The sequence below is a fragment of the Melopsittacus undulatus genome, chromosome 4, assembly GCF_012275295.1.
Source record: "Melopsittacus undulatus isolate bMelUnd1 chromosome 4, bMelUnd1.mat.Z, whole genome shotgun sequence".
NCBI lineage: Eukaryota > Metazoa > Chordata > Aves > Psittaciformes > Psittaculidae > Melopsittacus > Melopsittacus undulatus.
In genome coordinates, this window is record NC_047530.1 from 71,684,582 (window position 1) to 71,698,257 (window position 13,676).

General features: G+C 38.3%; 1 protein-coding gene across 4 annotated transcripts in view; it reads right to left on the reverse strand.

Annotated features, from left to right (window-relative positions):
- The window catches only part of TANC1 (tetratricopeptide repeat, ankyrin repeat and coiled-coil containing 1), an 84,629-nt gene that overhangs the window by 60,677 nt on the left and 10,276 nt on the right, over positions 1 to 13,676 (reverse strand). For 2 of the 4 annotated variants that reach the window (XM_031053221.2, XM_005153724.4), the window contains exon 2: positions 1,639 to 1,713. The exons of the other annotated variants lie outside the window; for them this stretch is intronic. In XM_031053221.2, coding sequence (XP_030909081.2) covers positions 1,639 to 1,699 — 61 coding nt within the window. In that variant the 5' untranslated portion in view covers positions 1,700 to 1,713. The remainder of the gene's footprint in view (positions 1 to 1,638; positions 1,714 to 13,676) is intronic. 4 annotated transcript variants of the gene reach the window in all.

Here is a 13,676-nt window from a genome sequence, read left to right on the forward strand (position 1 = left end):
GTTTCTAAAAACAAAAGGCGAAAATCCTTTCTTTGCTCACATTAATCCAAACAGATGTGATGAGAGCCTAAAATAAAAAAAAAATTGCTTTCTGACCTACAGGAAAAAGCCTTTTCAAGCTTCAGGTTTTAATCAAAGCCTGGTTGAAGATCTGTTCCAAACAGCCTGATTTTCCTTTTGAGCTTAAACCAATTTCCATCTAGCATTTTACGGAAAAATGTACCAATGAAAGCTTCACCACAGGAATCTTCAGCCCGCAATATTTAAACAACTCCAGCTGGTAACTTCAAGTCAGCAGTACACACAAAATTAACAGGATGCCTTTCGTCTTGCTCTGTGATCACTTCTGTGCATCTCTGATCTAGTGTCAATGGTTTTTTGTTTCAGGATAGCTCTCATCCTTCAGTCACTCAGAAAGAAACCCTGGTCGAGTGTAAACTTCAGAAGACCACAAGAATTTCCTGAAGAACACGTTACCTGCCATATGAACACAACTGCTTTTTGCAGAATAACACTTAAAATGCCCTCCCCTTGTAGGACTCAGAATAACTCAGTACAGTTTTAAAAACTTCAATGCAAGCTACATATATAACTTGTTTGTCAAATAAAATATGACTGCATTGTTTCAAAGGTCTTGAAAAATATGAATGGGTTAGTCTATATTGTATACTCACAATATAAATGAATATCTGGTTTTACTTTTTTTTTTAATTTGTATTGCCAGACAGCATAAAGTCACTCTTACAGATAACTTAGGCTATAACTCATCAGAAAATTAGATGGATTAGCCAACATTAGCAGTCTGAAGTTAAAAATTTAACTATGAAGAAGACGTAACTGTCCCTCAGGTCCATCAGCCTTCTAGCTACTGCAGCAAAGTTCTCAGCATGGCCTGCACAGAGCCTGCAGTTTTAATTCTCAACTGCCAGCACCTGCACTTCTGTAACTATTGTTCTTTTCAAAGGACATTGCTGCTCCTTTGCTGCCCTCAAAAATGGCAATTAAAGAGCTCTTAGTTACCCTTTGTCCTGAAAGGCAACACAGGTAAGTCGTGGATTTCTAAATTTATGATTAATAGTGAAGTAAGCTTTAAAGTAAAATTTATTAATGATTTAACCTTCAAAAATCTCTGTAGTTAAATCAAAGACTAGAACATGACAGAAGTTTGATAACCAACTTAAAATGTTTTCACTAAATTTATCGTCAATAATTTTTTGTCTGAATTAATGAATAATAAAAATGCTATCCTACATAATACATATGGGCTTTTTTCTATGATACAATTGAGTAAGTAGTTTAAAATATACACAGTTCAGGGCTCTGAACACAGCCCTCAGTAATTCTTTGGTAAGAATCAAGAGCAACCTGCTCCCATCTGTCCTGCTATGTAGTGATTTGGGAAGGACTGCACTGAATACACCTTCCAGGAGGCTTCAGATCTGCTCCTGCATGTGAGCAGTGGAGGCAAAACTGAGCAGAGGGCCAAGGGCTGACAGACCTCCCTGCCACTGGCATCAGCACAGGAGTCTCCCACAGCCCTCGAGATAGGGCATCATTGCTGGGACAGAATACATTTAATTGCTGGATTTTTAACACACAACTCATCTACATCATAAAATATGTCATTAATATTCATACCTGAGTCTTTCTTGTTCCCTTTTCCACCCTCTCGGCTCTTTTTTAAAACTGCCTTTAACATTTTAAATGTTGCTCCTAAAGGATAACAAAAAGAAACAAAAATAAATGTAACATTAATAACATCCATTCACACAAAACCAAATGAAGATAGGGTAAATGCAAACAAAACAGTGAGGCAATCAAGAAGAAACTTTTTGATAGTTACATTTATTTTTTACAGCGTAGCTTGATTAAGCAAACTCCTGACGCACAAGGAATGTTTTAATATTTGAACTAAACAATTAGAGTTCACTGTCTTCTCATATAGAAAAATAATACAGCACTCCCCACACTCCACATATAATTAAGATTGTAAGTCTAAACATGGTGTAAGATATGGAAAGACACTGCGAAAATAAAGCAGAATAAAGGGCTAACTCCCGATGGAGTTCATCAGCATCACCAGGGGAGCAAGCAGCATGTTGGAAACCTGCTACCAGCTGGAGACTCCAAACTGCAGGTGTGAGGAACAGATGGGTGACATGGAACATGGTATCACCACACAACTGTTCCTTACCTGTATGTTCCTTACACTGCTGACCAACACACAGACAGCTGAACAAATTCCCTAAATCACTGCCCTGCTATGTACATACCCCTGTGCCCATCCATCCATGCCTGAGAGCACACACACATTTCTGCTTTCCACATCTCAAATTTAACAATGAACTTAAAGTGAGCAGCAGCTGCAAACTTCAGAGAATAATTAAAAAAAAATATATATCCAGGATGTGAATTTGGAAGAGAGTTAAGCTGCTTCAGGTAACTATCTTCAGTCACAAAGCAAGGAAAATGATATTAAAGGAATTACGAAGACTATGAAGATTACTTTTTCCCCAAAAAGCTTTCTGGTGCACCTATAAATTCTAATTTCATTTGTTTTCTCTATAAAAAAATAAAAAACAAACCTGCAGTATAGGAAATACAACAGGAAGGGAAAAAAAAAGTATTTCTGACTATGCTGGTTTACATAATGGACTGCCATAACCCCACATGGAATCAACAGGAAAAGCAAGAGTCTTCCATTCAAAAAATATAGGTACTTCAGAAAGTTCACTTCTTTTTATAAAATAAAGCAGAAAGAAAAATCAGTACAACATGGTTCTTAAGCTTCTATGAACAACCTGAAGCAGATACAATACATACTCATTAGAAAGCTATGAGGTTTCTCAAGCCTGTATTATACTTAATGCTCAGATCCCTGGGTCAGTTCCATGCACACAGGTGGTTGTTTTTCGTGTGGCAGAGCAGCACCTCAAGCAAGGTGTAATGATGAGTTACACTCCTTAGGATAACACATCACATCACCAGTAACATGGTTTAGTGGTGGACTTGGCAGTCCTGGGGTATGGGGGTCAGACTTGATGATCTTAAAGGTCTTTTCAACTTAGTTGATTCTATGATCACAGGGCAAGCTTGCAGCAAACACGCTACCTTCTGTGCTGTATCTTGGGCAAAGTATCTAAGGATTATACACAAAAGCAAAAGCAAAACTTAACTGCAGCTCTGGTTACTTCCTTTGAAATACCATATACTTCATGTTTCCCAAAAGCTAATTACTGGGGGATGAGAAAGACAGCTAAGTACTGTATCTCCACTCTCACTCACCATGTGTTCCCCATTTGCTTCCCCTTTCCCAGTACTTAATGCCTTCTAGTTTTGCAAAGGCAAAAAGAAGCACTCCTCCCTCATACAACAGCTCTCACAAAAAGCAGTAACAAGGAAAAACAAGTCATGGCCTCAGGTACACCATTACAAAAAAAAAAAAAGTATTTTCTGAGAGATTCAGACATGGTCAGCTGGAAACAGCTTATCTGATGATACAAGAAAATAAACCACTTTCCTAAGTTGTATGAAGACCAGCACTGCCCCTAAAACAAAGTCATTATTCCACTCTGTCATACTAAGGAGGCCCCTAGAGGAGCCTCTGTCCCATTGTGTGCTTCAGAATTCAGGTCTGGAGCAGGTGGAGGGAATGGAGAAGATAATGTCAAAGATCATCAGTCTAGACACTGCAATTGTATTTTTAAGAGCAGAAGACTTGAGGAGAGACCTAACCTCATTAGCCTGTTATATATTTTAAGACTGTTACACAGAAGGGAACAATCTATCCTATATATCAACTCTTGACAGACCAAGTAATACATAAGTTAGGAAATTATGAATTTAAACGCTGGATCACACAATCAAAATTTGTGCTTCTTTTAAGCATAAACTGTGCTAGAATCTTCCATTCCGTAAGCATGTTCTGTCTGCTCCCCTGGTATGAAGGACAGTCAGATGCAAACTAAGACCTTGTTTAACCTAGGAATGCCCTTGCACACTGCCTGGGCCCAGGAATACCACACTTCATTCCTAGCCCCACCACAGGGCCAGTATCACACACAGAGGCAAAGGACAACTCAAACACCTTAGACATATTTTTATTAAAATCCAAATGGTTCACTTCCCAAGTTTATTAAGTATTCTTTCAGAATAGCTTCCTCCTTGCGCATATCATGTGGGTAGCAGTGGCTGTAAAACCAGGCACATCCAGTGTGCACTGCATGTACTTCAGCTGTACAATGTATTACTACAATTGCTGCAGTGAATGTTCTTTGCTCAAAGACCAGGCTTCTCTGATGCTTCCCAAATCGCAGAACTACTGAGTACAGAACTGCTACCAGACAGCTGTAATAGCCATTTCCTACCTATAAGCCAAACTCAGCACCAGCATTCTCTTTCCTACCTTCCTGATCACCATTTTTAAAAGAGTCTTTATAATTTTAGTAGAAAACTCTTGAAAGAAAAAGAAAGAAAAAAAAGCCACCAGAAGTTTAGGACAAGAGGCAATGGCTTCAAGCTGTGCCGGGGGTGGCTGGATTGGATATTGGGAAAAATTTCTTGAGAAAGAGGATAATCAGATATTGGAATAGGCTGCCCAGAGCAGTGGTGAAATCACTGTCCCTGTAAGTGTTCAAAAACTGTGTAATGAGGCCCTCAGTGACATGGTTTAGTGGTGGTCTTGGCAGTCCTGGGGTAAAGGTTGGACTTGATGATCTTAAAGGTCTTTTCCAACCTAGCTGATTCTGTGATTCTATGAAAAACCATGAAGAAAGAAAGAAACAAACAAAAACCCTACAAAAACCAAATCACCAAACAAAACCACCTCACAATAACTGAAAGCAACTGCTGTGATTCACCTCAAATCCTTCCAACAACTTCACACCATTAAGATACTGGTACTTGCATGAGTTTGGAATGATCACAGACTTTGTGCTTCATATTTAAAAGCTGGTCACCTGTCCAAAAGCATAGATATATAAATTTCACTTTAATGTTACAGCTTGAAGGTCTTGTGTTTTTTGGAACCCATCTTTACGTGTAATTGGACAGTTCCTTTAAATTAAAATTTTCTCAGGTCATTTCAGTACATTGTAATTGAGGTAACTGCACTCAAGGGTACTGTAGCTTTTAATGTTACTAGCAAGCATTCATGGGTTGTTAGAGCATTTACTGAAGAAAATGGTGTTCAATCATATAATTCAAGGCTGAAACATAAAGTGTATGTAGAAGAATGGGAAGTCAAATTAGAGCTGCAGAGACATTCTTAATTTGGCATTTCCCAACTTCTGCCTGGCTTTGAAATGTTAATGTTTCCTCTAAAATTATTCAGTGTATATTGTACCAACACACCCCAGTGCTGTATGGTAAGTTTTACTTACATATATTTTAAAACCTTTAAGGTCTTCCTGAACAGTAGTGACTTTATTAAAATTCAACTGGTATCACCACACAAAAAAGGAAGAAACAGTACCTGAAGTGCTGCTGAAGTTCACAGCGCATGTCTCATCTAGCTCTGCCCTATAGAGACCATTGCATGATTTTTTTTTCTTTCTTTCCAAAAGGGATACAGCTTAGTGGTGTAACACAACTGGAACCGAATACAAGAAGGTAATTATTAAATAGTTTGGCTTCACAGAGCTGATCGTCATGGGGGGAGCCTACTGCAAGTGCAGACAATAACACTGATGCAAGAGAACTGGATCTTTCTTAAGAAAAATATGGTAATCATAAACCACATTTAAAGGATCTTGAACAGGTGCAGTGCTAAAGAAACCTTCCTTTGCAGCTCAAAGAGAAATGTGAGCTTAAAAATAGTCAGTGGAAAAAGTAATGGGTGCAAAGAGTAATCCAATGAACAAAGAGGTAACGAGCACAAACTGAAACAAAGGAGATTCCCTCTGGACATCAGGAATACCTTCTTACTGTAAAGGTGACTAAGCACTGGCACAGGTTGCCCAGACAGGTTGTGGGGCCTCCCATCCTCCTTGAAAGTATTCAAGGACCATCTGGATGTGGTCCTGGACAAGTGGTTTTAGGTGATCCTTCCTGAGCAGGGAAGTTGGACAAGGTGATTTCCCACAGTCCCTTCCAACCTCAGCCCTTCTGTGATTAATGATGTTGAGCAGGATTAGAGTCAATACTGACCCACAGGGTACACCACTAGTTACTGGCCTCTAATTAGCCTTTGTACCCTTGACCACGTCTTGCATGCATTTCACACTGTACCATTTACAATGCACTATTCCCTTTGAGCCTATATATCCTGCAGGCCATTGTACTGCATGTACTGTTTTTAAAGGATAACCCCCACTCACACTCCAAAAAAGAGAACTGCCTTGAAATACATCTAACATACTGAGGGAGGGGGATGGGAATAGCAGGAAATACAACAGTAAATCCCTTAGGTTGGTTCAAATATGTTCCCTTTGTCCAACAAAACTCACCTCAGATCAGACTCCTAGCAGAGGCAGCATACAAACCAGCTCTGAGGCTACAGAAAGGACACTTTCTGCCTCTGAGGAGAATGGCATGGACTAGAACAAAACCATTACACAAGCTGTAATGTAGTAAAAAGTACATTCTACCTCCCTCACTCTTACTTTAAATGGCATATGCCTCCCAGTATTACAAGATCAAAAAAATCTAATTATTAGATTCTGAAAGGAAAGAAAAATAACTCTAAGCATCTAAATACACAAACACCCTCTCCCAGATTACCTCCTAAGATAAGACATCAAAGAAAATAAAAGCCCAAATGTATTTATTGCACTCTGCTTTTTAATGAAAATATTTTTCTTTTCCATATTTTAACCATGTGCCATGTTAGAAAGTCTGCAATATGCAATGGTAGATCTAGAGCTGTTAATGAATTTCAGTATCCAAGTATAATATTCTACATAGCTAGATCACAGTGGCAAATAAAAACAACAAAGAAAAAAGAAAGAACATCTATACAAACACATTATATTTAACTTTATTATTTTGCAAACATGGCAAGTATAAATTTCCTATTAGGCAGAACAGAGAGGCTTGATACAGAACTGAAATTTTACAGTATATATCACTCCTGTTCTTAGGATACAGGTTAGGGGTAATAAGAGATCAAACAAATGGAATCAAGGACAATTCCATCCTAGATTTTCTCTTTTTGGAATTGAGGCCAACTTCCCTGCTGTGCAGACAGTTGGTTCTCCAAGGATCTGTTCCACTACAGAACAGAAATGGCACGGGAGACAGTTGCTTATTCAAGACACATACTGTGCCAATACAAACATTGCCCATTACCTGGAAGCAAAGTACATTTCCTGCCTTCTCCCCTATAAAATGCTGCAAAAATTAAAGATAAACACTTCCAAAGAAATTCAACTTTTGGTATGTCAATTACACTCAAGGAGAGACACAGCACTAAGGGTTCTGAGCAGGCAGAAAAATACAAAATAAACTGTCCTTAGGCCAGCACCTTAGGTTTTTCTATATTCATTCACATTCCACAAAGGTGTGTACTTGAACCATTTAGGAAATGAACCAAATATTATCGTTTCAAAATCCTGATTACAAACAAGCTATGTGTTTTTTTAAATAACCAAACCAAAAAGCCCAACACCAAACTTAGTTACACAAACTGTAAAGCTTTAGGACAGGTATTCAAAAGCATTTTAGCTTCAGGTAAAAAAATTTCTTCAGACCCATCTTTCACACTTCAAGAAGACTGACTGAACTGAACATCAATACTGTATATTTATACTTCCTTGTCCCTTGAAACAGACATGGGATACTAGATCTTGTTTTGGTTTGAAGATATTTGTATTAGTAGGGTATTTTCAAGTAATGCTGGCATTTTGTCTTTTCTGAGCACATTGTATTTCTGCTTTCCCCAGAACTAAGCTTAAAGAAAATCATTCACTAAGATTTCAGAAGTTTTCAGCTACTGTAACTGTTTTGCTTTGGTAAACAATTCAGTTTTAGGTTTTCTTCCTTACAATTTTTAAATTCTACCCCCGAAATCAGTTGTTTGTTGTTTGGTTAGGTTTTTTCTTTCCTTCAAGATTTCAAGGCATTTTAAAAACTTTAACTGTCATTTCCACTTTTCAAACAGGTATGAGATACGGACTTTTTATCCAAAGGTCAATATTAATAATGTTGCATAAGAAGGAAAATACTTCAACATGCTTTTGCTTATGCAATCAAAGATCATAGTAGCTGCTTACAAAACCAGATCCCCCACCCTGGCTCATGTCAAATACATTTTAAAATGGGTGCTGCCCTCCCACCAGTTCAATGGTTGTCTTCAGATACACATGACATTTCATACAACTGCCTTATATTCAGAGCATGAAGGGAAGGGGCAGAAAGTCCTTCAATTTAAGAGCTCATTATTATCAACTTTGGGCTCCAGAACAGGACCAGGTTTAAAACATACAAATGGCAGGTTATGTAAATTGCTGAGAGCACAGACATACACAAAAGCTTACTTCATTCCTAATTTTTCACAAATTAAGTATTTTATTACCTACGAAATCCCTTTTGAAAAGCAGAAAGACAGAAGAAAACATCTCTATGTTTTCATTCTGCCTGTGAGTCTCCCTTAAAACCCACCAACTTTCTTGCATAAAAATACTTTCCATGTATGGCAACTACCAACAGATATTAACATCAGTAACAAGATGATTCATAGCTTTTGCTCCCATCCTTAACTTTCGGTCCACCTTCCCTAAAGGTCTGCAGCATGCATGTTTTAGACACATTACTATCACAGTGGGTTATTTTCAGAGATGTAGCCCTAAGAGTCAATTGCTTCTGGAGAGGTCAAATAAATTAATCGTTCCAGTGGGCTGTATTGAGCCAAATTTAAACAAATTCAGCAAAGTTAACCAGCTAATACTGAAATTATTTTACAATTATGGTCTTTACACTTTTCTTTTGTAGGGAGATCAATGCAGATAAGAACTGAGAAGCTATACGGCATTTGTTCCTTACTCAATAACCTAATTATCATTAATCTTACTTATGAGATATTCCCCCCATTCTTATCTGACACTCCTGAAAGCTATGCGTCAATTTAACAGGAGACTGTAAAAGAACACCAAGGTTTCCAATTTGCTGTTCATTTCTAAACAGTGGAATTCTGCCCTGAAGCACTATTAAAATACAATGAAAGAGGTGAAAGACGAGGAAGCGTGAGAAAAATCCCATTATCACGTAAGTTATTAGAATGTGCTTTTGTGGTAGCTTTTTTCCCACCAGTCTGGTTCTAGATTTGACTTCCCAGATGACACGGAAGTACCTATTCTATCCTGCAACCACCCAGTCTTCTGCTATGCTACTCTTTTACCCTACTGCTGATTATTTTGGCCAGTGCCTCCAAGGACTGCCAATGCAGGGGAAAAGATGGTTGGTGTCTTCACTTCACTGCTGTCTAAATGTTCTTGGTCAGGTGCCAGATACTGGAGAAATGACTGTTTATCAGTTTTAAAGATTACTGTTCTTCAGCTACTTGTTACTACCCTGAAGCACGGAAGAAATTGATCTTGCACTGAAGCAGATGGAAGAGCACTCTCAAGCCTGAAATATTAACTCCAAAGGTCATTAGCACCTATTTGAACTAACCTGAATGATTCAGCAATTATATGGAAGAAGAATCATCAGCTGAGTCATTTGCCTGTCCATGCTGGGGAAAAACCAGCAGCAGTTGTCAACAGAGCAGCCATAAAATCTTAAAGACTTGCAGCTGTTTCTCATATGAAAAGTATCTGACTACAGATGAGGTTGTACACAAATTTATTTGTCCCTTTCTCCTCCCATTCAGCCAAGCCCCTCCAGAGAAATACCAAGATCATACCTTCCTACCATTCTCTACAGAACTTCCCTTCTCTTCAGTTATGAGTTTCAAAAAAAGAAAAACAGAAAGAAAAAAAAATCCCAAATCAAACAAAAAAAAAAAACCCTGCTTCTCAGCTCTACTGAATTATTTATCCTTGCTATTTAGGCTTCTCTCTGAACCTCACCCCTCTAGCTCTTGTCATTTACAAGATACCGTCAAATTCTTTATAGGATCAAAAGTTACGCTGTGCTCTTCCAGTCTCATCTCATTCAGCCTAAACTCGACTTTCACCAGGACTGTTTTCTCCCTTCAGTTTTATCTTTAGCTATCACAGAAGCAAATTACATTCTATCATTCCACTGCCTTTTATTCCTAAATCCAGTGAAATATCTCTCCTCCAACTCTGCAAGAAAGGGATCAGTGTGCACAGACTACAGCAAAACAAGTTTTTACTTCAGGGGCCAAAAGGAGGTCAGTGAGTGTGGAGGGAGCAGAATGATGACAGGTGGGAAGAGGAAGACTGCTTGTCTTCAGCAACAATCCTCACCTCCATAAAAAGGTTACAAAACAAAAAAATATTAAAAGTTGCCCCCTCTTTAAGTGGCAGGTCACTAGGCAGAGGCATTCTGGAATGAAATAATGTCACCAGGGTTTAAAAAAAGTCCTGAGGAAACACAGTCATGAGCATCCCAGCCAGCAATCCCCCAGAACCAGTGGGCATCACAGACAGTTTGCACTGAGGCAAGAGGAAGCAAAGGAAAATTAAATATGAATGAAAATGAAATAGGTACATTTTTCCTTGCCTTTGTCATAATGGCCACTTTTATCCCAACTCTCTCCATCTTCCCATATTAAAAAAGGAAAAGTAACAAACCCTCTACTTCAAAATTGATTATTAAAGGGTCAAAACAGTAGGCAAGAAAACTCACCACTTTCCAGCTGGCAGAAGTGACACCCTGCACACACCATGTCAGCAGAAAATCAAGAGCCTATAACTGGATGAAAACTAGGTCAGGAACTGCTATTTCAGCTTTACCAGCACACAGAAAATGAAATTAAGACAAAACAAAATTTAAAAAAAAAAAAATCACACTAACCAAAATCCTAACCCTATTACTCATAGTAATCGCATCTTCTGTTACCCAGTAGTTGTACGTTATAGGTATAACAGCACCATCCTCTCCAGAAAGCACGGAAGATGAAGCGTACTGAAGTAAAATGCACCTCGTTTCTCAACTGTCCTAATTTCCAGATGAGTATCAGCAAGCTGCTTGTAAAACATGATTTACTCCAAGCAGACAAAAGTAAATGTAATGCAGAATGCATCCATCTCACATTATACAGGCTGCAGTTTACACAACTCAGCAGGCAAAATCATTTTCCTTCATCCCACCACTCTACATCAGTCTAAACCTCCTTCCTCCATACTGCTGCAATTCTAGACATTGTTTCACGACCCAGAAAACTGAAGACAAGATGATCTAGCAAAGTGAAAACGGGGAAAGACAGCACATCGGCATCTGCAATAACTGAACCAACATTTTAACAGACTCTGGTCTCTGGACTAGACAGGCATTATGCAGTTTCCAGTTATAGCCATCAGAACAGTTGTAGGTTCCCCATTTCTTTAAAAAAGGCTCAACAGGCAGCCTGTATGGGTTAGTCTTTGTGATATGTATTTAAGCAAGCTTCTTCTGCTCTTGTGAAACCATATGTGCTATTAAGGAGTCAGTATGGTCTAGAAAGTTAAGTGAGGGAAGAAGCAGAAGAAATCAATTTAGAGGTAACTAATATTTTCAGTGTTAAAGTCCAGCAATATCAGAAGTAATACCTATTTTGCAAAAAAATTTATTAGTACAGGATAGCCTACAAACTTCATAATAGTACCAAAGTGACTGGCTACACATCACATCTGTAGTAATTTTGGGCAGAATTTTCAAAGGGCTTCTGATCAGGTGTCCTCTCTTCTTTGTGCTACAGCAAAGAATACAATTTCTCCTACAGCATCAGGCACGATGTCTTCACCACATGAAAATTCTGATCCCAGTGATGATTCATTTCTGGTGCATGGCAACGCAACCCTACCAGCTGATTAAGAAACACTACCTGGCATATTGGATTTGTTATGCTTTAAAACTCAGAAACTGTCTCCTACAGCTGTACATACATTTTCTATACTCTCTTCCACAGGAGAAAAGCACTAAATTTCATTTAGCAGACAGTACAATGACATCACGACAGTTCAATTATTATCAACTTTCTGTACCTGACTTTTTTTTAAGATGGTCAGTGTTTTCCTATCAGACAGCATACACAGAATTTGTCTATTATATTCCAAGAGAGAACTGGCTTAAAGAAAACTGAGTTTTGTTAAGTCATACCATCAGATTCCCCTCAAAGGATAGACAAGTTCTCCCATCACACAGTAGGCAAGTAGGTGAATACTGCATTTCCCTCATACATCACTACTGGGAAGATCATACAGTTCACCTAGTGAGGCTGAATACCAATGACTTAATTTTCCTAGACCTATTAAATGTCACTAAAATCCACAAGCTTAGCAATTGAACTACTGCAGCTGAGATAGGCAAACCACCATATGCTTGTTTGTTGTGGCTTTTAGACTATTGCTGACATAGAGAAACAAATAAATTACTATTTATTCCAACCACCTTAATGCTTTAAGGAACTTATATCATGTAAAGGGATTTAATTTCATAAAATACTTTATTAGAAGAAATTATCAGGCTAAACCAGTAACACTTTCAACTTGCTTAATGCTTTCAACTTACCAGAAACTGCAGATGAGAAATCATATCCTACATAAACCTATGCAGGTACGTGTACGTAGTCTTATTTTCAGATTTAAGATGTGTATTTGAAGTCAGAGCTTGCAAAGCTGCCACTTTTATCCCTTTTCAGTTCAAAGAACACCAACCAAGATCTTCTCAGCCTCAATATTAAAAAAAAACCCAAGAAAGTTAGGCCTGACCAAAGCAATCTCTTGAGAATTTCAGTGGAGTACATTGGTAAGATGAGGCAGCTCTCAAAACAGTACTATAGGCAATATCCAAAAAAACCCCATGACTTCAAAGTGATCTGACACTACAGGTCTCTTCCAGACCTACTAAACTAGCATGTGGTCCAAACAAACACACTGATTTCCGTATTTGTTTCTTTTGTCTACAAAGCTACACATAACAAAATAGCAAACCAAAACAAGCACAAAGGAAAAAACCCATGAGGCAGCTCCACATATGAAGAAACTTTGCTCTACTTCAAAATGAGATTATTCTACCACCAGACTATTTATAAACACACAGCATGACAGTGTTCAGGCACACTTTTAGAGAGGGGATGTTTTTGTATACCTCAAGTGCCACCTGCTGCATCTAGTGTAGATAGTCTGGCAGAGGTGCCACTCCGGATGTGCAAAATAAAATAAAATTAAAAAAATCACTGAGTTCCAATGACTTTAACAGACTGAGGATCCCTTCAGAAAAGAAAAACAAATTCCCTCCAAATGGTAAACAAAATCATTTGCTACAAAGCCAAACTAGGCACTACAGAAACCGGCAGTATTTGATTAATACATGCATACAACTCAAAGAAAACACTGTAGGACATAAAATGAAAATCTGTTTGTCTAGAAGTGAAGGCTTCTTCCACAATCTTTCATCCACTGAAAAGCAAATTCACAGCAAGCATGGGCAGTTTTCCTGACAGAATTACTCTATACAACAATAGGAAAGGGGACCAGTCAAAATGCTGCTGAATTTACAGAGTACTGATACATCCTGGCACCATACACTGCCTGACAAAAGCCAGTGCCCTACAGTCTTCAGGTAGCTCA